At 54.4% G+C, this 24689-nt stretch overlaps 1 protein-coding gene across 1 annotated transcript in view; it reads left to right on the plus strand.

The window, feature by feature from the left end:
* Window positions 1-3219: 3219 nt before the first annotated feature.
* Window positions 3220-24689, plus strand: part of DHX37 (DEAH-box helicase 37) — a 30771-nt gene continuing 9301 nt past the window's right edge. The window contains exons 1-14 of the mRNA XM_060119145.1: window positions 3220-3406; window positions 7849-8018; window positions 9799-9911; window positions 11496-11841; window positions 14193-14341; window positions 15512-15601; window positions 17630-17726; window positions 18853-18966; window positions 21676-21777; window positions 22001-22115; window positions 22738-22833; window positions 23038-23120; window positions 23833-23974; window positions 24425-24501. Coding sequence (XP_059975128.1) covers window positions 3301-3406; window positions 7849-8018; window positions 9799-9911; window positions 11496-11841; window positions 14193-14341; window positions 15512-15601; window positions 17630-17726; window positions 18853-18966; window positions 21676-21777; window positions 22001-22115; window positions 22738-22833; window positions 23038-23120; window positions 23833-23974; window positions 24425-24501 — 1800 coding nt within the window. The 5' untranslated portion in view covers window positions 3220-3300. The remainder of the gene's footprint in view (window positions 3407-7848; window positions 8019-9798; window positions 9912-11495; window positions 11842-14192; window positions 14342-15511; window positions 15602-17629; window positions 17727-18852; window positions 18967-21675; window positions 21778-22000; window positions 22116-22737; window positions 22834-23037; window positions 23121-23832; window positions 23975-24424; window positions 24502-24689) is intronic.

Here is a 24689-nt window from a genome sequence, read left to right on the forward strand (position 1 = left end):
TTCCTTTTTTAAAAATAATTTTTAGGGCCTCCCTGGTGGCGCAAGTGGTTGAGAGTCCGCCTGCCGATGCAGGGGATACGGGTTCGTGCCCCGGTCTGGGAGGATCCCATATGCCGCGGAGCGGCTGGGCCCGTGGGCCATGGCCGCTGAGCCTGCGCGTCCGGAGCCTGTGCTCCGCAACGGGAGAGGCCACAACAGTGAGAGGCCCGCATACCGCAAAAAATAAAAATAAAAAAAAAATAATAATAATTTTTATTTTTAACTTTTCTATAAAAAGCAACCCAAGCTTGTAAAAGTGGAAACAGCCCCAACAAGGACAATGACTGCAATTGATTGAAAAATATGAACTGTATACATTTTATATATCGCTGAATTTGACACCCCAAAATTGGCCACCGTTGCCGATGGCATGGGCACGAGCTTATTCATTCATTCTGAAATGTTTAAAAGAAAAGCATTAAGCATCCCTCCTGCCCTTCTTCAAAGAACTCTATTTCAGAGTCACAAAATAGTTGACGACCGAAAGTTCTTTTTAGGAAAGTCCCGCTAGTAAATGAGGAGGGAGTGAAAGAGATTAGAAAATTAGAAATTAGAAAATCCGTTTGCACTCCTTAATGAAATGACGGGTCCAGGCCACGATCATCAAGACACTAAAACCACAAGGTGGCAGGTCGGTGGGGAACTTAAAAAAGGAGGGGCCAGGTGGTCAGGACCTGGACCCGCCAGTCTTAGTGGTACAAGTTCCAGCGCCACCTATGATGGATTCTTGCCAAACACTTTGGACCCTAACTTGATGTGGCCTCCATATCTAACCAACAGTTTACAGGAAATATGGGGGATGGAGGGAAAAAATTAGAAGCAGCAGAAGCAATCAGCTAAAGCCAGAATGTGGAGCATTCAACAGGATTAACGACCCAGTTTCCTCAATAAGTAAATGACATAAAAAATGAAGGCAGGGGAGTTTTATTGGTTTTAAAAGACTTAAGAGCTATAATAACCAAATACAACGCAAGAGCCTTGTTTGCATCCTAAATCAAACCATGTCTAACCAGACATTTTTTGAGACCACCAGGAAAATAAAACTTAACTTTTGTCAACCCAAAGAGTGAAAAATTGCCTCTTTTTGAACTTACATTTTTCTAGATTCCTGGTGAGGTTTTTCATATATTCACTGGCCTTGTATTTCTTCTTTTTTTTTAAGGAATTTTTTTATATTGAAGTATAGCATACCAACAGAAAAATACACAAATCATAAGGTGCCTCTCCATGAATTTAAACGACACACAAGGTGACCAGCACCCAGGTTGAGAAAAGGAACATTACCAGCTTTGCAAAACGGCTCCCTTTACCCTCTCCCATTCACTATGCCCCCTCCAAAATTTAGGGGATTCATTTTGCCTGTTTTTGAACTTTATGTGAATTGGATCATAAAGTATGATCTTTTGTGATTGGCTTCTTTTGTTCAACATTATATTAATGAGATCCATGCTGTTGTGTATTTGCCTTTTCTCCTTTTGCTTTATAGTGTGTTCTTTATAACTTCTGGAGATAATACTTCGGTATATAATATTTTAGAAGAAAATATAAGAGAATGTTCTATTACCTATCTAATAATTTGAAGATGAACACACTTTTTATTTACTTAAATAAACTTATTTAAAGAAGAAACTGTAGATCACTATCATCCTAAGCAATAAAACCCATGAAAACACAGGTTTGATTTGCTCATTATAACTTTTTCCCCCCAAATCCTTTTTAATTAATTAAAAGCATGTTCATATGTATACTATCTAAATCCTCTCACGCACCTCCTGTGTGTTCGTGGGGGCTTTTTTTTTTTTCCACACACACACACACTGTATTTTATTTTATTTTATTTTTTTGCGGTACGCGGGCCTCTCACTGTTGTGGCCTCTCCTGTTGCGGAGCACAGGCTCCGGACGCGCAGGCGCAGCGGCCATGGCTCACAGGCCCAGCCGTTCTGCGGCATGTGGGATTTTCCCGGACCGGGGCACGAACCCGTGTCCCCTGCATTGGCAGGTGGACTCTCAACCACTGCGCCACCAGGGAAGCCCTGTATTTTATTTTTACAAGAGATAAATAAACTGACACCAAGCATTGTAAGTGGATGACCACAACAAAAGGGGGGTTTGTTTTTGCTTTTGCTTTTCGGGGTAAGAGGGGAGCTTATCCAAATTAATCACACTCTTCATTCATTCATTCATTCATTCCAATCAACAACAATTTATTGCTTACCTGCTCTGCAGCCAGATCTTGTTCTGCGTTATTCAAATGTTTTTCCTGGGGCAGTAACTTCAAATAAGTCTTAAAAATAACTTTATCCTTTCTAAAATTCTAAAATAACGTCTAGTGCCTTCCCTTTTTTTGTGATATAATTTAAATGTTTGCCCTTAACCAATTAATGCTTTTAACAGAAAAAAGGAGACACAATATAGATGTTCTAGTCGCAAGATACAGGATTCAGAAAATACATTATTTCCCAGTGCGCTACAGACAATGGGATGTGGTCATGAGAATTCAAAGTTGTCTATTAGATGCCTTCTTTTAGTTCTACCTGTCACTGTAATGGAAATATTTAGGGCCTTTTTATTACACAACTGTTTCTTGTAGGAATATCAGAAAATGCAGATAAGCAAAAAAGAGAGGAAAGAAGATTGTATTGGGGCAGGGTTATATATATATATATATATATATATATATATATATATAATTTTTTTTTTTTTTTTTTTTTTTTGCAGTACGCGGGCCTCTCACTGTTGTGGCCTCTCCCGTTGCGGAGCACAGGCTCCAGACGCACAGGCTCAGCGGCCATGGCTCACGGGCCCAGCCGCTCTGCGGCATGTGGGATCTTCCCGGACCGGGGCACGAACCCGCGTCCCATGCATCGGCAGGCGGACTCTCAACCACTGCGCCACCAGGGAAGCCCCCAGGGTTATATTTTTAAAGGTGACAGAACACTCCCATTCCCAAATAGCCAAATTAATATTAGTATTTAGAGACTCAGACCAAACCTCTGTGAGAACAGCCCTGGGCTTAAACTGAGCCCTCCGCAGCCCCGCCCCCTCCTCTAACTTGGTCCCGCCTCCGCCGCCGGCCGGCCGTTGCTATCAGCGTGGCCCCGCCTCCAGCCCCGCCCCCAGGGACTCCGTTAGTTTCAGCTCTCGCGAGAGCGCAGCCCGGAAGTTTTCCGGCCGGAACGCTCGGTGGGATTCCACGTGGGTTGGGCTTCGTAGTGTGCTGGTCGTAGGACCCGCGGGAGCGGAACAGGAGCCGGGTGCCATGGGGAAGCTGCGCCGGAGGTACAACATCAAGGGGCGTCAGCAGGCGGCCCCCGGCCCTTCGAAGGGCCCTCCCGAGCCGCCTCCTGTGCGCCTGGAACTGGAGGGTAAGTAAGGCGCCCCCGGACGAGGGCTGGGATTCAGGGGAGGGACCAACCAGGGCCTCGGAGCCAGGGCTGGCCAATGGGGGCCGAAGGGCTCCCGGACTATGCCCTGCCTCCGCGACTCGGGCGGGACACACGGAGAGACACCCCCCTCCCAGATGATAGAAAGGAAGGGGGAATAGTGACAGTTTCGTTTTAACTGAATTTGGAACAGTACTTGGAGTTTCTTTCCAGTGGGGTCCAGCCCAAGTATAGCTATAGGGGGAGTTTGGGTAAGAAATTACAAGGTAATTCCATCCATTCTGATGGCTTCCATTATAACCTCCCTACCAGCGACCCCTAAGTTTGTATTTTTCAGCCCAGACCTGTCTGCTTAGCTCCAGGCTGCTTAACATTTCTGCCCAGACTCCTCCGTTTTGTTAGGAATGGTTACTATGTGCCAGGCACTATTCTAGGAGAGTAACAGAAGAGGAGATTAAGGGAAAAAATCCCTGCCCTGCAGAGTTCAGATGCTTCTGGGAAGAGACAAGCAAAGATAAACACAAAATACATAGAACGTTTTGCATACATTCATACTAAAGAGATAAAGCACAAGAGGTGTTTGGGCAGGTTGCAGTGTTTCATGGTAGGGGGGGCGGCGGGGAAGGCCCTATTGAGAAGACGTTGAATCCTTTTTTAAGACCTGAAGGCAGTTAGAATGGCTGAGTGGAGATGAAATTTAAAATGGGGGTAGATGAGAGGCCCCTGTACCGCAAAAAATAAAAATAAAAAAAATAAAATAAAATAAAATAAAATGGGGGTAGAAAAAAATAAAATGAAATGAAATGGGGGCAGGATCTTGTAGGGCCTGGTGGGTCATGGTGAGGATGGTGGCCCTGCAGAGTTGAGAGCAGAGGAAGGACTCAGGGTGGGCTTAGGTTTTTTTTGGTTTTGTTTTTAAATTTATTTTATTTATTTATTTTTGGCTGCGTTGGGTCTTCGTTGCTGCTAACAGGCTCTCTCTAGCTGCAGCGAGCGGGGGCTACTCTTCGTTGTGGTGCGCGGGCTTCTCATTGTGGTGGCTTCTCTTGTTGCAAGGCATGGGCTCTAGGCATGCGGGCTTCAGTAGTTGCAGCACGCGGGCTCAGTAGTTGTGGCTCGCGGGCTCTAGAGCACAGACTCAGTAGTTGTGGCACACGGGCTTAGTTGCTCCGCGGCATGTGGAAGATCTTCCCTGACCAGGGCTCGAACCCGTGTCCTCTGCATTGGCAGGCGGATTCTCAACCACTGTGCCACCAGGGAAGCCCAGGGCTTAGGTTTTAACAGCATCACTTTGCTGTGTTGAGGAAAAGCAGTAGAGGGCAGAGAATCTGGGCGATCCGATAGGAGGCTGCTGAGTACATTGACTCTGGCAGGAGTTGATGCTTGGACCAGGGAGGTAGCAGGAGAGGTGGTGAGAGGTGGTTGGATTCAGGATGTACTTGGAAGATGGAGCTTTGTTCTGGCAAAGGACAGGTCAAGAACAAATCCCAGGCGTGCGGCTGGAGGCTGGAGGCTGGAGGAAGCAGGCATGGGCAGCTTGCGGGGAGGCCAGGAGCTTGGCTTTGGGTATGAGTGGTTTGGGGGGCCTGTCAGATATCCAAGCAGAAGGGTCAGCAGGCCGCTGCTGAATCGGACGCTTGAGAGAGGGAAGTCCAGGGGAGATTGCAGCTTATTTGAAGTCTGAAGACCAGACTGGCTCGCTGAGGCAATGAGTCCGGTCCAGTGAGGTGGGAAGAGAACCCTGGGAGAGTGTGGTTGTCCGGGGACCAAGAGGAAGACCCGCCGTCTGTGTCAGATGTGGCCATGGGATCAGACAGGGAGAGAAAGGACCGTGGATGTAACACTGGGGAGGCCATCGGTGACCGTGATGGGTCCAGTTTCGGGGGAGAGTTGGGCTGAAGTGATTGAATGGGTTCAGCTGTCTTGCAGGCCCCTGAGACTGAACACATTCCAAAATTGGACTCATCCAGCTGCTTGTATAGGATCCCTGAGGGCCAAGCAGATTTAGGTGTTAGGGAAGAGTGAGTCTAGATTCAGGAGGTGGAGGGAGGGAGGGAGAGCCGGGGCCGCTGGGGAAGGCTGCTTCCCTCGACCCGCTCATCAGCCTCTTCTTCCACACTCTCCTCTTGGACCCGGAAGGCAGTGGGGTTATAGGAAAGATTGTCAGAGTGGGAATCTGGAGTCCGAATTCCCTCCTCGGAAGTTGCAGGGATAGTCTGGGAGTTGAAGCAAATCGCCTTGACATCTCTGTGCCTCAGTGTTCTCAGCTGTCAAATGGGTCCAGCAGTAACAGTCATTCCTATCTGCTCTCAGAGTCATGGAGGTGGTATTTTGGGAGAATATGTTTGTGACTGAAACGGGAATGCTTTGAAAAGTAAAGACAAGCTATAGAGATGTGACGTTGTCCTGTGATGGGCGGCATCCATTGTAACAGCAGTGACAGCTCAGGAAGTGAGATGGCCCCTCTAAGAGGGCAGAAGACCCCTGGACTGACAGTTGGGTGAGAGCAGAGGGACCCGACGTCTCTTAGACTCAAAGATTTGGGGAGGGCTTCCCTGGTGGCGCAGTGGTTGAGAGTCCGCCTGCTGATGCAGGGGACGTGGGTTCGTGCCCCGATCCCGGAGGATCCCACATGCCGCGGAGCGGCTGGGCCCGCGAGCCATGGCCGCGGAGCCTGTGTGTCCGGAGCCTGTGCTCCGCAACGGGAGAGGCCACAGCAGTGAGAGGCCCGCGTACAGCAAAAAAAAAAAAAAAAAAAAAAAAAAAAAAAAAAGATTTGGGGAAAGTTGTTTCTCACCCCAGAACAAGACATCTCTGTCTATCCCCACCTTTCTCAGGGGCCAGAGGGATCTTACAAGGATACAAAGCAGGTTACCTTCTTCAAAGCGCTTTCCCCAATCCAATATCACCCTTTTTCTTATTTTTATTTTTAGCACATCTCCCCCGCCCCTTTTTTCTATAGCACAGAGGTTCTCAAATTTTTTGCACCAAGGACCCTTTTACATTCCTAAAAATTGAGGAACCAAAGTGCTTTTGTTAGTGTGTCTGTCGATATTTACCATATTAGAAATTAAAACCGAGAGATTTTGAAACACAAGCGCGTACAAGCACACACTCCTTTAGCTGTCACCATGTCTCACGATTTGGAGCCTTTGAAAAATGCTGCTATACACTCTTTTCTTTTTCTCCCCCTGCTTTTTTTTTTTTTTTTTTTTTTTTTTTTTTTTTTTTTTTTTTTTTTTGCGGTATGAGGGCCTCTCACTGTTGTGGCCTCCCCCGTTGCGGAGCACAGGCTCCGGACGCGCAGGCTCCGGACGCGCAGGCTCAGCGGCCATGGCTCACGGGCCCAGCCGCTCCGCGGCACATGGGATCCTCCCAGACCGGGGCACGAACCCGTATCCCCTGCATCGGCAGGCGGACTCTCAACCACTTGCGCCACCAGGGAGGCCCTCCCCCTGCTTTTAATTCTGTCTGAGAACTGCAGAATGGATGACTTGCATTGCTTAAAATAGTCCCATTTTTCTCACTGAGGAGCGCACAACCTCTCCTGCACTTGGTAACGTCATAAAGATGTACAAAGCCTGAGAAGTTAATAAACGTCAGACACTGCCCGTACGGGGACTCCAGCGTCGGGTGTCAGGCAGAAATAGGTGCTCCCCAAGTCCCCTCCTCCCCATGGTGCTGCAGTAGGTTTGAGTTGAAGGGTGATAAGGCAAGCTGGATTTTGGTCTGAAACGTATACTTTCAAATTCCGACTTTTTTTTTTTTTTTTTTTTTTTTTTCTTTTTGCCATGCCACACGGCTTTTGGGATCTTAGTTCCCCGACCAGGGATTGAACCCGTGCCCCTGGCAGTGGAAGCGCGGAGTCCTAACAACTGGACCACCAGGGATGTCCCAAACTCCACCATTTAAAAATAGCTGTGACGCAAGCTTGGTACTCAGTCCACTGTACACATGTGAGAGAGTGTCTTTCAGAGTTATTGTAAAAATGGTTTATTGTAAAGATGGCCCCGCCAAACGCAGGGCCCCGCTGGGAGGGAGGCACTGTTGCAGCCTGTTCCCTCCTTGCTGTGCCCGCATCCCTCTCCCCGCAACGCGAGGACGGCTGACCCGTGGCAGGTGCTGGGTGGACTGGTGGAATGAAGGTGTGACAGGCCTGCGCCCCCGTTCCTATGCGGGGGCTCGGGTGGCTCTCACTGTGGGCAGGAGGGTCAGCCCGGAGGAAATCGGCGTTAACGCAGCATCTTGAGACTCGCAGGCGTCCGCGCTTTCCGTCCTCCAGGGCTGTGGGTCAGGCAAACGTGTCTTTTCAGATAAGGACACGTTGAAAGGAGTCGATGAAAGCAACGCAGCATCTTGAGACTCTCAGGCGTCCGCGCTTTCCGTCCTCCAGGGCTGTGGGTCAGGCAAACGTGTCTTTTCAGATAAGGACACGTTGAAAGGAGTCGATGCAAGCAACGCACTCGTCCTGCCCAGCAAGAAGAAGAAGAAGACCAAAGCCCCTCCCCTGTCCAAGAAGGAGAAGAAACCCCTGACCAAGAAAGAGCGGAAGATGCTGCAGAGAATCTTAGACCAGAAGGAGAAGAAGCGCCAGGTATGCACTCTCTGTCTGCACGGTGAGGGATGGGTTGGGGTGTCTGTGACCCCCGACATGATCCCTGTGGCTGGACTGTCGGATAGAACTTTCCAGAAGGAGGGACAAGTTCTGTGTCTGCAACCTCGGTCATCTGTGTGTCCCTCCTCTGTGTATCTCTGATGAGGACACTTGTCTTTTTCTTTTTTAAAAAAAAATGTTTTGGCTGCACCATGTGGCATGCAGGATCTTAGTTCCTGACCAGGGATGGAACCTGTGCCGCCTGCAGTGGAAGCGCAGGGTCTTAACCACTGGACCGCCGGGGAAGTCCCAAGGACACTTGTCTTTGAATTCAGGACTCACCTGGATAATTCAGGATTTCGTCTGGAGATCCTTAAGCTAATTACCCTTCACTTAAAAAGGCCCTTTTTCTGAATAAGATCCCATTCTGGGACATGGATATATGTTTTCGGAGGACCACCATTCAACCCATATACATATCCCTGAATATTTCAGTTTGCATCTCCAAAATAAGGACCATTTCAGATTACCACAATGCCATTAGCATGTCTAAATTTTTTCAAAATACCATTAGATATCCAGTAAATAGTCAAATTTCTGATTGTTTCATAGATGTTCTCCACCCGTATCTCTTGTCTTTCTCCCTTATATTTGTTGGAGAGATTGGTTTGTTTGTCTCAGAGACTTTCCCACGGTCTGGATTAAAAACTTTTTGCCTCTGATATAAACATAGTCTTCCATCCTCTGAATTTCCTATAAATTGGTATTTGGGTCTGAGGCAGTGACTCCCAACTGGGACAGTTTTGCCCCCCCGCCCCCGGGAATATTTGACCAAATCTGGACATATTTGGTGTTGTGACGATTTGGGGGACGCTACTGGCATCGGGGGGGTAGAGGTCTGGGTTGCTGCTAAGCAGCCTGCAGTGCTCATGACATCAAAAAATTATCTGGTCCCAAATGCCAGTAGCGTGAAGACTGAGAAACCCTGATCTAGAGGCTTCAGGAGGTTCTCTTTCGTTAGTCTTTCTGGCAGTGACCACATGGTGTGCTGTGTCCACCAGGGGACACACAGGCCTCCCGTTAGCAGCTCTGACGCTTGGTCCCTGGAGCCCTTCATGCAGGGGAGGCTCACTGGCCTGTGAGTGTGTCCTATTTAAATGCTGTGAGCATCTTTTCTTGCTGTTCTGTACGTTGTTTTTTATCGATTATGAAATGTGTGTGTGTGTATATATATATATACATACACACACACACATATACACGTATAAAAGCAGATATAAAATGTCTGTGTGATTTCAAGAATAACAAAACAAACACTCATGAATTGCTCACCCAGGGGAAAGGAACCAACTGGAGCCGCCCCTGCTCACTGCTTTATTCGAGGCAGAGTGGGGACCACTTCCTGTCACACACACAGCTGTTCTTCCCTTGTACTGACTGCCGGGAAGTCTTGCATTATACAAAGGGGCCCTACTTTATTTATTCCATCTCCCGTTGATGGGCATCTGGATAGTCAATGATCTTCCCTTACGACACACCGTGGTGCAAAGAGAGCCTTGTTTATCCAACCCCAGACTCCGTAAGGGGTCAAAAAGCCACCCTCAGCTCACACGTCTGTCGGCGTTAAGAACTCCGTGAAGGATGGTAATTGCAGTTCGACCTTTGGTTTAAAAAAGACTGTAGGTGTTAGAGACGCTGGAATTTTATTTAGAGTCTCAACTTCCCTTCTGAAGAGAGGATCATGATGCCAAATGTGTAACACACTCATTTCCTTCCCCAGCGAGCAGAGATGCTCCAGAAATTGAGTGAAGTCCAGGTTTCGGAAGCTGAGATGAGACTGTTCTACACCACGTCCAAACTGGGCACTGGGGACCGCATGTACCGCACCAAAGAGTGAGTCGCTGGCTCCTCCCTGAAGCCTGTCCTTCCTGCCAGGGCTCCCGGGGGGGCTCAAGAGTCATGGCGTCTTCTGGGGTTATGAGAAAATACATTTGCAATGACCCGTGTGCCAAAATGCCTCAAATGGGTAGAGGCCTCAGATAATGCAAAATATCCTACAGTGCACAGAATGGCAAAGTTCTTACTCCAGGATGCTGGTGTTTTCCTACAACGCTGAGTCCTGCATTCCAGGTCCTTCCAGCTTTTGCAGAGACGAGTAGGCTAGAAGTTGTCATCAAGGAGGTCAAGGATTTGATTTAGCCCATTAGCAGGTTTTGTTTGGTTCCTGTAGCGTCATTAGACATTTGGATCTTTTGCACATGTATGAGTCTCCTGGGGCTGTGGTAATAGGTCACCACAAACCGGGGACCTTGAAACAAGAGGAATTTATTCTTGTGGTTCTGACCGCCAGAAGTCCAAAGTCAAGGTGTTGGTGGGGTTGGTTCCTGCTGGAGGCCAGAGAATCTGTTCCAGCCTCTCCCCCAGCCTCTGGTGGTGCCAGCCATCCTGGGCGCTCCGTGGCTGGTAAACACATCACCGCAGTCTGCCTCATCGTCACGTGGCATCCTCTGTGTGTCTTCCATGGCCTTCTGTGTGTGTCTGGGTCTCTGTTTTCTTTTTTCTTTTTTTTCTGGCCACGCAGCATGCGGGATCCTAGTTCCCCGACCAGGGATTGAACCCAGGCCCCCTGCACTGGGAGCATGGAGTCTTAACCACTGGACCACCAAGGAAGTCCCCTGGGTCTCTGTTTTCTTCTAAGGATACCAGTCATCGGATTTAGGGCCCATCCTAATCTCGTATGACCTCATCTTACTGACATCCTGCAGACCCTGTTTCCAAATAAGGTCACATTCTGAGCATCTGGGTGGCCATGAATTTTGGGGAGACACTATTCAACAGTCTAGGAGATTTCACATGAAAATCCAGGGTCCCCCCCTGGTCTTGACCAGTTGGATGATGTGGCCGCACCAGCTGGCCTTCCCACAGAGCAGCCGGCGTTAGATGGGGCCCGTGTGCTCCCCCCAGCCCAGGCCCCTGCCCACTGCTCTCACACTTGGCCTTCTCTGCTCATTTCCAGTACTGGCCTGTTAAGCCTTGTGCGTTTAACGACTGCTTATCAAGTGCAAACTGCATCTCAGGCTCTCCTGTGGGCCCTAGGAATAGAGCAGTGCACAAAAATTAAATTTCTTCCCTTAAGAAACTCACATTCTAATGGTGGGGAGATGGGCAGTGATCCAGTGACTACATATATATTTAGTGCTGGTGAGCACTAAGCAGAAAAGAGCAGGTAGAAGAGGATGGAGGCGGGTGGGGGAGGTGATTGAGGCTACACGGTAAGGGAGAGTCTTCCTGAGAGGCGTCCTTGGAATCAACTAAGGGAGCAGTTGTCTTCAGGGAGCATGGACAGCGGGTGCAAAGGCCCTGCGGCAGGAAGGGACGTGGCCTTTGTGTCCTGGCCTCTGAGGAGCCTGCAGCGGCCCACAGCTGCCTCAGGTTGACTGGCCCGTCCCAGGGTCTGACTTCTGGCTCTCCCGGCAGGAAGCCCGACAGCGTGGCAGCCCAGGGTCTGGAGAAGATCAGCAGCCTCAGCGGGGCCCACCGGAAGCGCCACCGCCAGGAGGCAGACGAGGAGGAGTCTGAGTCCTCAGCAGAGTCTGGACCCGAGGAGACCCCAGCGGATGAGCCGGCAGAGGACGGTGCAGGGTCGTCCCCAGCGCATCTGCCACCGGCTCCGCCCGGGGCCAGGGGCCAGAGCCCAGTGCCCAGCGGTCTGGCCGAGACTCCTGCCCCTCCATCAGCTCCTCCTGTGGCAGCCTCTGCCCTGGCCAGGCCCCCAGCGAAGCCCGCCGTCTTCATCCCCGTGAACCGCTCCCCCGAAATGCAGGTTGGCCTCTCTGGTGTTTGATTAAGAGCTTAGGTGCTCAGGTCAGTGCTGTGAGGAGGCTGAGGGTGCAGAGAGAGGGCATCCCAGGACCTGAGCAGGTTGCATTGCCTTCTGTGCCTCAGTTTCCTTGCCTGGAAAAGGGGGATAGCTGCACCCACCTTGCAGGGTTGTCGTAGGGCTGACGAGCGGGTGCCCGGCACGTGGGGGGCTGCTGGGTGTCCGCTGCCCTTATCATCGTCTGGTCACCGTCACCTTCAGCCTCTAACCACAGGTGCTGGTCCAGGCATCTGCTCACTGCGACAAGAGCTTGGGCTCTGGAGTCAGTTGACCTGGAACACAGTGCTGGTTCCCCCACCTTCCAGCTCATTCTGGGCCTCGTTTTCGTCTGTAGCATAGGGGTACCCGTCTACTCACAGGGACTCCGCCTCTCTACACTTCGTATCCTTGTCTGGCAAAATGAGGGTCTCACTGGTTTGCCATGACAACAAGATTCAGGGAGGTGAAGCCCAAGGCCCATAGAACACACTTGCGGAGTCGTGAGGCTGGTGATGCCGCAGGGTCTGGCCCATCGCGGGTGGTGGTTCCGTACACACGTTTCCACGGAGCACGTGCTGTGGGCCAGCACAGGAGGTGGAGCGATCTGCAGGCTCGGAGCTCTCGGTCCAGCAGGGGAGACCGAGGTCGACCACACATGGGACAAGAGCCATGGAGGGGAAGATCGGATACCATGAGGCGGGGAGCACAGGAGGGCCTGGCCTCATCAGGGAGGGCATCCGGGTCGAGAGCTCAGGGACCAGATGAGAACGTGGGGGCCGTCCCACACCGAGAAGTGCATGAGCAAAGGCCTGAGGCAGAGGGTTCCTGGGTCTTAGGGCAGCTGTTTAAAACCACAGATTGGGGCTTCCTTGGTGGCGCAGTGGTTGAGAGTCCGCCTGCCGATGCAGGGGACACGGGTTCGTGCCCCGGTCCGGGAAGATCCCACATGCCGTGGAGCGGCTGGGCCCGTGAGCCATGGCCGCTGAGCCTGCGCGTCCGGAGCCTGTGCTCTGCAACGGGAGAGGCCACAACAGTGAGAGGCCCGCCTACGTAAAAAACAAAACAACCACAGATTGGATTGTGGAAATGAGGTGGTTTCAGTCACAGGTACATTTGTGTGCTCATATATAAGCAGTTAGGGTGAGCTCACTGCTCTAGCAGACCCTGAAGTGCCACTGGCTTCATGCCACAAAGGTTTCCTTGTAGGTGATGTCAGAGCCCAGTGCCGTCCGCTGCGAGTTGGGTGTGTGAGATTCTGCTCCACATGGCCATTCAGGAACCCGGGCTCCGCCATCCAGTGTCCCTGGTGCCCGCTGGGGTTCATCCCCTGCCTTTCTCTGTGGTTTTTCCACGTGCATGTTTTTAAGCCTAGGTTTGCCTGTTTTTATAAGCGGCCTCACATCATACATATTTTTCAGCACTTTGCTTATTTGTTAGTCGGCATTGTGTTCCCGAGATCTGTTTATCCATGTAGATGTGTGTCACCAAGGTCCGTTTGGGTTTTGTTTGGTTTTTTTTTTTTTCACTGCCAAAGAGCATTACATTGCGTGGATAGAGCACAGTTTAAGTACCCTTCTCTGGCTGGGCATTTGGGTGGTTTTAGCTTTTTGCTACCATCTTCACTGCTGATTTAAACATTCTTGCCTTGTTCTCAAAGCCACAGGTACAAAAATTTGGGGGGGAGCAGCGTTTACAGACTGGAAGTCACAGCCATTGTGAAGTCATGAGATGGCCAGCACCTTTATTTTTTTATTTTTTTAAACCAATGGAATGGAATAGAGTTAGAGAACGGAATGTTTAAAATTAGCGTGCCAGCGTGCTTCACACATAACAAGGGCAAGCAGGGGGTCACGGAACTTCTCCCCCACTATGTAATACTTGTGTGAGCGTGTGTACGTGTGTGTGCACGCGCACCCATGTGTGAGTACCTAGGACCTAGGAGACGAATCGCTGTATCTCACATTCTCGATTTTGGTAAAATTAGCACCCGGTTGTTTGCCGAAGTGATTGTGCCGTAAGTGTAGGCTTCCCCCAGCAGCAGGCAAGAGTTCCTTGTGCCCAGAGGGGCTTCTCTGCACCACGCTGTCCCCGAGGACCCAGCCCATGTCTCTGCCCCTCCCCAGCCGTCAGGGCTTCCATCCTCCAGCGGGCACACCTGTTCCCCTTGGCTGGATGCCGGCTACTGCCTTTATAGGAACCACGTCACCCTACGTAATCTTGCTTTGAGCCAAGCCTCCCATCCTCTCCACCCTTCTGCAGGGGACGACACCCCCCCACCCCCATTCCGTGAGCGCTGACTTCCCCTCTCTTGCCAGGAAGAGCGGCTGAAGCTCCCGATTCTCTCTGAAGAACAAGTGATCATGGAGGCAGTGGCCGAGCACCCCATTGTCATCGTGTGCGGTGAGACCGGCAGCGGGAAGACCACCCAGGTGCCCCAGTTTCTCTACGAAGCAGGCTACAGCAGGTGGGGGCTGGCCACAGGGTCCCCCGCAGGTCCCTTGGGTGACAGTGAGACGTGGCCCCCGGAAGTTGTTAGGGGCAGGGCTCCTGGGGATCTAATTCTGGCTCTGCCGTTGCCGTGCTGTGTGACTTGGGGCAAGCTCCTTAACCTCTCTGGGCCTCAGTTTCCTCAGCTGTGACATGGGGTTCATCACTGCACCTACTTCACGGGGTTGTTATGTAGATGAAATGACTGAATTTGTGTAAAACATTTAGGTTGGTCCCTGGTGGGAGGGATGGCGTGTCAACTCCTATTGGCCCTTCCGACCCGTGTGTGTCAGGGTCCGCAAGACCACCCCCAGGTTCAGCAATTTGCTGGGAACACTCCCGGGACCCAGCATGTAGTCGTACTCACGGCTGTGATAAATTACTGTGAAGGACACAAAGCACAGCCAGCAAAGGGAAAGGCTCACGGGGTGACGTCTGGGGCACCAGGCACAGGCCCCCAGAGCCCTCTCCCAGGGCAGGGGTCACACAGGACACACTTCATTGCCCGTGAGAGATGTCATCAAACAGGGATGCCCAGTAGAGGCTTAGCGCCTGGGGTTCTTACTTGGGGCTGGTCACACAGGCGCCCTCTGCCTGGTACCTACCCAATGCTAGACTCCCCAAAGGAAAGCAGGTGTCAGCATGAGCCACCTTGTTTGTACAGACAGTTCAGGCGCAGTGAGCCCCTCTTGTCTGTCAGGGAGAGGCGGGAGCCCTCCTGCAATCCAGGATCCCAGACGCCAGCCAGGGGCTGCCCTGGAAGCAGAGCTTTGTAGGGAGAGCAGCCTCGGGCCTGCTGGGTCGACTCTTTCCTGCCCAGAATCCACCACCCGTCCCCTGGGTAGGTTCTGTGGAGGCACGTGTGCTCGGCTGGGTTGGACAAGCCCCCCGGCTGCAGGCTCAGGTCCACCTAGGCCTCGTTCTTGTTTGCGGCTGCCTGGACCCCTTCGCCCCGCGATTATCGGAGCATCTCCTGTAGAATGCCCTGTGGGCCGTTCCCTTTTGCTGCTGTTAAGTGATGCTGCGGTGCCTTGCCTGGCGCCCGTGTCCCGTCACCCCCAGTGCGGGCCGCGTCTGGAGCCTCGTGTGACCTCGGGGCAGCCGGGGGGGCGGAGCCCTGCTGATGCCTTGTGTTCTTCTCCCCCAGTGACAGCAGCATTGGCGTCACGGAGCCCCGCCGAGTGGCCGCCGTGGCCATGTCCCAGCGAGTGGCCCAGGAGATGAATCTGTCACCGCGGTGAGGGCTCTGCCTTCTATGGGAGAGTTGGGGGTGGCCCTCCGGCCCCCCGAGACCTGAGCCGCGGCGCAGGCCCTCCTTCCCCCGGGGGGCGCCGGGAGGGGGCGCCACGTCTGCATCTAAGAACAGGGTGGTTCCCTACACGCCGACAGTAGGACCCTCCTGCCAGGGGCTTCGTGAAGCAGGGACACGCCAGCCAGGCCCTTGGTGAGGGGACCGAGTGGCCCTTCCAGGGCCTTGAGGGCAGAGAAGAGCAGCAGGTGGCCGAAGGCAGGCGGGAGGCGAATAGCGTGGCCGGGTTACTCTACAGCTCAGGTTTCCAAACGGAAATCCTCTCCCGGCAGTAAGTCTGCAGGACTTGCCTCGGAGAGCAGTTTGAACACAGCATAGCCCTGGCCTGAGGGTGGCTCCGCGCCGTGTTTATAACGCAGACGCCTGGGTCTCAGCCCAGACCGTCCAGTTCAGGCTGGAAGGGGTGGCGTGTCCAGTGTGGTCTGAGGCTCAGAAAGCACAGAACTGTAGGGAATACCCCAGCGGTCCAGTGGTTAGGACTCCATGCTTTCACTGCCGAGGGCCCGGGTTTGATCCCTGGTCAGGGAACAAAGATCCCACAAGCTGCGCCACACGGCCAAGGAGAAAGAAAAAAGAAAGCACAGTATCGTATAGAGGCAGAGTGCCCGCCATCCACACTGTCATCAGATGTTTACCGACCAGGACCTGCCACGGTTCAGGCCCGTCCTGGCTCTGGGGACAGAACCCTGCCCCCGCTGGGCCCAGCACACAAACTGGGGAGCCTTGTTCTGTTCGCATCTTAGGTGGGCAAGGCGTCCCCAGCTCCCCTGTCCGGTGGCAGCCACTACTGCACATTTCCTGTGGATCCTTCTAGACAGTTCTGTGCACAGACAGGCAGTCCTGTGTGTCTCTGTGTTTCTCGCTGTCTGGCTGCTGCGTGAATGGTTCACACTGTTCACGCCCTTCTGTATCTTACTTGTGCCATTTCATGCATACCTTGAGAATTACAGTACATACAAAGCCACCCCTTTCATTCTCTTCAACTTTTAAATTTATTTATTTATTTATTTATTTATGGCTGTGTTGGGTCTTCGTTTCTGTGCGAGGGCTTTCTCCAGTTGCGGCAAGTGGGGGCCACTCACTATCGTGGCCTCTCCCGTGGCGGAGCACAGGCTCCAGACGCGCAGGCTCAGTAATTGTGGCCCACGGGCCCAGTCGCTCCGTGGAATGTGGGATCCGCCCAGACCAGGGCTAGAACCCGTGTCCCCTGCGTCGACAGGCAGACTCTCAACCACTGTGCCACCAGGGAAGCCCAGTTCTCTTCAACTTTTTAGTGTGAAATCTTCAAGCATATACAAAAGTGGAAAGACTAGTATGATGAGCCCCCGTGTACCCGAGACCCAGTTTGGAGTGAGTCTCAGATCTTGCATCATCTCAGCCTCAATATTTCACTGCGCGGGTCTGAAAGATCATGAGTCTGGGGGGTTTTGGGGTTGTTTGTTTTCTTGGCTGTTCCCCGAGGCTTGGGGGATCTTAGTTCCCTGACCAGGGATCGAACCCGTGCCCCCTGCAGTGGAAGCGCAGAGTCCTAACCACGGGACCACCAGGGAAGTCCCTGGGGTTTTTTTTTTTTTTAAGATAAGGATTCTGAAAACATAACTGCAGTACCGCCACCGTCACTACGAGTGTATCATAACTCCAGAGTGTGCTCCGGTCCGTGTTCCCACTTCCCGGGTTGTCTCCTAAACAGCTTTTACAGTTGGTTGTTCAAATCGGGCTCCAGCCAGGGTCCGTGTGTGTATTTGATTGACATGCTCTTCACTTGCTCATGACAACTGGATAGGGAGGCAAGGTGGACCTGTGTCCGGGCCTTGCTGGGGGAGCCGGTGGGCCCTACCCTCGGCCGCCTGCCCAGCGGGGCCAGGCCTGCTCCTGTGCCCACCTTGGAGTGGCCGCACGGCTGCAGCCCCAGGCAGCTGCAGCTCTGGGGGACCGAACCGTAGCCTGTGCCCACAGGGTCGTCTCCTATCAGATCCGATACGAGGGAAACGTGACCGAAGAGACCAGAATCAAGTTCATGACCGATGGCGTCTTGCTCAAGGAAATCCAAAAGGTTGGTTGCTCATCTGGTAATCTGCGCATCAAAGCAAGGCTGGTAAGCATGGGGTGGGGGGCTAGGATGTCACCTGGGATGTGAGCAGTGAATGTTGGCAAAGCACTGTGTTTACCACCGTGCTGCTGTGACCTTGTGCAAGTTACGTAACCTCTGTGATCCTTGGTTTCTCCATCTGCAAGCTGGTACCTTCCTCCTAATTGCTTTGAAACAAAAATCGTGTGATGCACGAAAGCACCTTAGCACACCACCTCATAAGTGCTCATTAAACGTGAACTTGTATTATTATTTTTTTCTCTTTTTCTTTTTTTGCGGTATGCGGGCCTCTCGCTGTTGTGGCCTCTCCCGTTGCGGAGCACAGGCTCTGGACGCGCAGGCTCAGCGGCCATGGCTCACGGGCCCAGCCGCTCCGCGGCATGTGGGATCTTCCCGGACCGGGGCACGAGCCCGTGTCCCCTGCATCGGCAGGTGGACTCTCAACCACTGCGCCACCAGGGAAGCCCGTGAACTTGTATTTTCAATGTGGTTTGGTTCACAGACTGTGTGTTAGCCAAATGCACACTGCTTCTCTTGGGCTGTATGACGTCCCCCGGGCAGGGGTCACTGGGGAGGGCAGAGGTGACTCCTGCCTCTGCCTCGAGGCCACTTGGGACGGTGGCTGTGAGTGTGCTGTGGCGTCCGATGGCCCCTTTCTCTATGGCGTGTGCTGAGCTCTTGCCCCTCGTCCCCACCCAACATCCCCTCGTTCCTGTTTCCTGCCTGCCCTCCCCGCCCCATGGGCATCTGCATTTGGTAGCTCAGCTCTAATAGATCGTAGCTGCCTTTTCTCTAGAAATTTCTCTGCCAGGGCCCAGGCCCCATGCTGTGTACTTGTAATTGTCATCGAAACTTCACCGTGACCCCGTGAGATGGGTCCCGTTGTCCCATTTGACAGATGAAGAAAGAGGCCTGGGAGGTGAAGCAACTGGCCCGGGGTCATAGGCCAGGACCCCCCGCCGGCCGAGTGCTCCCGGATCTGTGCCGGCTACCAGAAGGGCTCCTTGAGCAGGCACTTTGGGGTGCACAGTGACCCTGGGGTGCTCAGGCCCGGCTGGCTGGCCTCATCCCCGGACCCCCCCCCCCCCAGGACTTCCTGCTGCTGAAGTACAAGGTGTTGATCATTGACGAAGCCCACGAGAGGAGCGTGTACACCGACATCCTCATCGGCCTCCTGTCCCGCATAGTGCGTCTCCGGGAGAAGGTAGGTGAGGGTGCCGGGGAGCCCCGAGTCCCAGGCCACGGCTCCCACAGCCCACGGCGGTCTACACCCGGGCCGCTGCCATGAGAGGGTCTCCCGGGACAGGACCCCCCAGGCCCGGTGCTGGGCTGCGGGTCTTGGTGTAAACAGACCCTGTGTGATCCCCGTCCTGGGTCCAGCCTCATCTGCTGTGACCCTTCCCTCTGTCCAGAGCAAGAGGCTCAAGCAAGGAGACCGTGGTGGGCCAGGCTCCACTGCAGCCAGCTTTAAGATGCCAGCCGGGTCTTTGGAACCCGCAGTGCTGATGGGGCCACCCAGCCAAGCCCTTATGCTCCACGTGCTCTGAGATGCTTGCCCTGCGCCCGGCCTGGGGTCTGCCTCTGCTTGCATCTCCCCCACCCCAGATCAGGCAGAGGCGGATGTCAGAGGGATGCTGCCCTGGGGTGGGAGCTCTGTGCGACAGTCCTATTCTGGCCCCCGCCAGCCCCGCTGAGAGGTTGGCACTTTACCACGCCCAGTTCTTAGAAGTGCAGAACTTTTATCAAATAGACATCAGGTCTGTGTGTGCTGTGTGCCAGGCACCGAGCACATCGCACTGAACAGGACAGAGGCTCCTGCCTTTCTGGGGTTTCCATTTCCATGAGGGCAACTGACAGTAAGCAAACTCAGAAAGCCTGTGAGCTGGTGACGGACAAAGCTGGGGAGAGGGGGCAGTACCAGGCAGAAGGTGGAGGGTTGGTAGTGAGAGAAGACTCACTGAGAGGGCGACCTTTGAGTGGGGGGCTGGAGGAAGTGAGGGAGTGAGGAGGGGTACTGGTGGGAGGAGATTCTGAGAATTGAGAATAGCCAGTGCAAAGGCCCTGGGGCAGGTGTTGGCCTGATATCTGGGGGGCGGTTTTTGTGACTTTATTTTACATAATGGATGCACTTACAGCGTACAATTCAGTGGTTTTTAGCATATTCAGAGTTGTTATATCATCACCACGGTCAACTTTAAAATATTTCTGTCACCCTGAAAAGAAACCCTGTACCCTTTAGCTGTCACCCCCGTTCTCCTACACTCCCCCCGTCTCAAGGCATCCATCAGTGTGCTTTCTGTCTCTATGGATTTATCTATTCTGGATATTTCAGGTAAATGAAATGACACAACATGTGGCCTTTTGTGATTGGCATCTTTCACTTAGCACATTTTCAAAGTTCATCTCCAGTGTGGCCTGTGTCAGTGCTTCATTCCTTTTGATGGCTGAGTCAACGTGTGTGGACGGACCACATTTCACGTATCCATTCATCTGTTGGAGGACAGTTGGGCTCTTTCCGCGTTTTGGCTCTCGTGAAGTCCGTGTCCGGGTCTCCGTGTGGACTTGTTTCCTTTCTCTTGGGTCTGTGTCCAGGAACAGAGCTGCCAGGCCCCACGGGAGCTCTGCGTTTAACCATTTCAACCATCCCAGACCATCCTCCGCAGCGGCTGCACCCCTTATGTTCCCGCCAGCAGTGGACAGGCTGCCAGTTCACGTCCTCGCCCACGCTTGGGATTTTCCATGATTTTAGTCCTCGCCATGGTGTGGATTTGTGTGTTGAGGACTGTCAGGCAGCCTAGGGTGGCGGAGCGGAGTGAGGGAGGTGGGGAGAACAGGAGATGCAGGGAGGTACGCGGGGTGGGGCAAACAGGGGAAGTTGTTGCAGGAAGGAGACGGGGCCTTTGGTCTGCGCTGTGCCTCTCACCTTGGCTTCTGTTCGCCGAAAACGCTGAACTTTGGGGTTTGGACCTTACGAGCCTCAGAGGACAGCTTCCAAGGGCTCGAGAGCAGAGCCCGCCAGGGGGCACAGTAGGTGCTGCCCAGGAGGCTGGGAACCAGGCACCCGCCACCGCAGTCCAGCCTCGAGGGGGAGGGAGGGCTGAGACCACCACACCCATTGTGCCGGTGTGCCAGGTGGACCCCAGGCTCGGCCCTGCTGTCTAGTCTCACACCATCAGAGCTTGACTCGGGGGAATCTTTTTTTATTCCTTTTGGCCACACCGCACGGCTTGCGGGATCTTAGTTCCCTGACCAGGGATTGAACCCACGCCCTCGGCAGTGAAAGCACCGAGTCCTAACTACTGGACCACCAGGGAGGTCCCTCAGGGCTATCTTTTTTTTTTTTTTTTTTAATAAATAAATAAATTAATTAATTAGTTTATTTTTGGCTGTGTTGGGTCTTCGTTGCTGCGCGCAAGCTTTCTCTAGTTGTGGTGAGCCAGGGCTGCTCTTCATTGTGGTGCGCAGGCTTCTCTTGTTGTGGAGCATGGGCTCTAGGTGCACGGGCTTCAGTAGTTGTGGCACGCGGGCTCAGTAGTTGTGGCTCTTGGGCTCTAGAGCGCAGGCTCAGTAGTTGTGGCGCACGGGCTTAGTTGCTCCGCGGCACGTGGGATCTTCCCGGACCAAGGCTCGAACCCGTGTCCCCAGCATTGGCAGGCGGATTCTTAACCACTGCGCCACCAGGGAAGTCCCCTCGGGGGTATCTTAAGGGCTCCTTTAACAAGCCACTGCCGCCCACTTCTTCCACTTTTTCTTAGATCTTTGGCAACCAGAAAGGATTGAGGATTGGGGCGGGGTGGGGCTGGAGGGAGGCCCGGAGGGCAGAGCAGGTCTCCCCCAAGGGCCCGCCCCCCACCCCCCCGTCAGTGTTCCTGGCCCCGGGCGGCTATGGGTCCCCGGGTCTGTCGTCCCCCAGAGGCACTTGCCGCTGAAGCTGCTCATCATGTCGGCCACGCTGCGGGTGGAGGACTTCACCCAGAACCAGAGGCTCTTCGCCCAGCCGCCCCCCGTCATCAAGGTACCGCCCAGGCCGGGGTCTCAGGACGCCGGGGGAGGCCGGGCCCCTCTGTCAACTGCGACAGAGCGCAGGACGCCTGCTGCGGGGGAGATGGGTGGGATCGTAGCACCAAACGGAGACCTTCATGGTCAGAGAGTTCAGGGAAGGGGAGGGCCTGGGCCTGGGCTCAGGTCACCCCTGACCCCCGACCCCCGACCCCGTGCTTCCCTGGGCGTCCTCGTAGGTTGAGTCCCGGCAGTTCCCAGTGACGGTGCATTTTAACAAGCGGACGCCGCTGGAAGACTACAGTGGGGAGTGCTTCCGGAAAGTCTGCAAGATCCACCGCATGCTGCCTGCAGGTGAGGCCCTGGCCAGGAGGAGGCCGGTCCGCCCCTTGCAGACCGGGGGGTGCGGGCAGCGGGGACTCAGGTGGTCACTAGGCCTCACTGTGCCTCAGTGTCCTCACTGGTCCCGGAGCGCTCACAGCACCTGCCCTGCCATGGTCCGCCCCAAGGATCGCGAGGCTTCAGGGACTAACTGGGCAGGGGGTGAGGGGGTGGAGGGAGCCTTTTGTCCCCACAGACGCAGGGCAGGTGAACAGGTGTGTCCCACCTGAGTCTCACTCCTGACCCCCTCACAGTTCTCACCATATCCCCGTGGCACGTGCTCCGTTAGTTCCGTTCACCAGGTGATGGACCCTTGGGTTGCTCCCACTTCCCCGGAGTAGGGCTGCTTTCCCCGTCTTTTGGGCTCATACCGGGGGATGGGATGCCGGCTCCCACGGCAACTGTTTAGCTCCTTGTCCCGGCGCCCTCAGTGTGTGGGCAGCTGCCCGTTGCTCATCTGGGCCTCTGCAGCCCTGGTTTGATGAGCACTTTCTCACACCCCGGCTCTCAGATCAAGGCCTGGCACACGGTCACGGCCAAGGCAGTGTCTGCTGTGTGAATGAGCGGGTCACAGCGGGGCTGGTTCTCCCCACAGGCGGCATCCTGGTGTTCCTGACGGGGCAGGCAGAGGTGCACGCGCTGTGCCGCAGGCTGAGGAGAGCCTTCCCGGTTGCCAGGCACAGGCCTCCAGGTAACCCCGAGCTGAAGCCCCTCACCCAAGAGGCTGCGGGCGGTCAGCCTGGGCTTTGGAACCTCCCCCGACAGAGCCAGCCCTTTGCCCGCCCTCCCGTCCCCCCAGTGAATGGTGATCGATGCAGTGACCTCACCCTGGACCCTGATGACCTGGCACCAGCCACAAGATGGCCTTCTCCCTAACTTGCTCATCTTTTCCCAGAAAAGGACGATCAGAAAGATTCGGTAGAAGAAATGCGGAGGTTTAAGAAGTCGCAGGCTCGGGCGAGGAAGGCCAAGGCCACGGTACGTAGAGGCTGGAGGGGACAGCTCAGGCTTTGCAGCTGCCTTGGCCGTGAGGTGGCCGCTAGCCCCATATGGCTGCACAGATGTAAATGTAATTGAAACCAAATCAAATTAAGATTCAACTCCTCAGTCGTGTTAGACACATTTCAGGTGCCCAGTAGCCATCTGGGGCTGTTGGTGGCCTTTTTGGGCAGCAGGGGTCTAGAACCTTCCTGCCGTGGAGGGAGGGGTTGACTGGTGCCGCTCCGGAGGCTGCAGGGTGGACTGCGACTTAAAACATTCCAGGCTCCCTGTACTGGGGGCCTGGAGGAAGTTTCTGGAAGGCCCAGCCCCGAGCCCTGAGCAGGGCCTGCATGGATGCCCAGAGAGGGTCGGACAAGGGAAAGGGACCCCTCGTGCTTGCTTAAGAGCTGGGGCTGGGGGGGTGGCCGGACATGGGGGGCTTTTACCCCAGGGCGTCTGCACGACATCACTTCTGCTCTTACAGCGTGCCAGGCAGTGGTCTCAGGGCTGCACGTGTGTTAGCTTGTAACATCCTCACGGCAGCCCTTCGAGAAGTCCCGTGATCGTCCCCAACTCTTAGATGAGGACACTGAGGCCGGACAGGGTCGAGTGACCTGCCCAGGGTCACGTGGCCGCGGGCTCTGCTCGCAACGCCGGTCTCTACACAGGTCCCTCGCAGCCCGCGGTGCTGATGTCTTGTTTACCGTAGACGCTGCCCCAGATCAGTTTGGACAATTACTCAGTGTTGCCAGCGGGCGAAGGTGACGAGGACAGGGAAGCGGAAATGGACGAGGAGGACGAGGAGGCCCTGGGCTCCGACCTGGACCTGGGGGACGACGGGACGGACGGAGGTGGGACCCGCCGGGGCCTCTGCTTCCACCGCGTGGGCCTGGGTCGCGCAATGGGCCTGTCCAGCAACGAGCCCCCGGGGAGCTGGGGTTCCTGCCTGCTCTGCCCGCTGCCGTCTCCTGAGCTCCTGAAACCGCCAGACACAGGAGGCCCTCAAGTCTCTGTTGTGCCGGTTGTAATGGGGGCGCCACCCCCGGGCTCGGCTTTGCTGGGTGAACGCAGGCCTTGGGGGTTTGGGGGGTGCAGAATCAAGCCTTTAGGGGTCCCCACACAGGGCCTGGGGCTCTTCCGAGGAGGAGAGGCTGCAGTGTGGCTGGCTTCGCCGACCCTCTCTGCCGGTGCCCAGGGTTGAGCCCTGGCAGCGGGGCTGCAGGGGGGCCTCCCCGGCAGAGCGGGTGGGGGTGCTGGGCCGCACGGGAGCGGGGTGCCGCAGGCCTCTGCCTCCCCTGCAGGTGAGCAGCCCGATGCCTCGCGTCCCCTCCACGTGCTCCCTCTCTACTCTTTGCTGGCCCCGGAGAAGCAGGCGCAGGTAACCGTGTGGGGCCTGGGATGGATGCCGGGTGGGGGCACCCAAAGGCGTTGAGGTGGGAGCAGGTCAGGCCCCAGGTCACCCTCTCCATCAGCTGTCTGATCAGTGCCCCAGACTTTTGAGAGGGTATGGGGATCTCCTACTCGGAGGACGGCAACGCTTCCCTCATTTAGTTGGGGAGCAGTGGC

This window comes from Mesoplodon densirostris, chromosome 15 (genome assembly GCF_025265405.1).
Source record: "Mesoplodon densirostris isolate mMesDen1 chromosome 15, mMesDen1 primary haplotype, whole genome shotgun sequence".
NCBI lineage: Eukaryota > Metazoa > Chordata > Mammalia > Artiodactyla > Ziphiidae > Mesoplodon > Mesoplodon densirostris.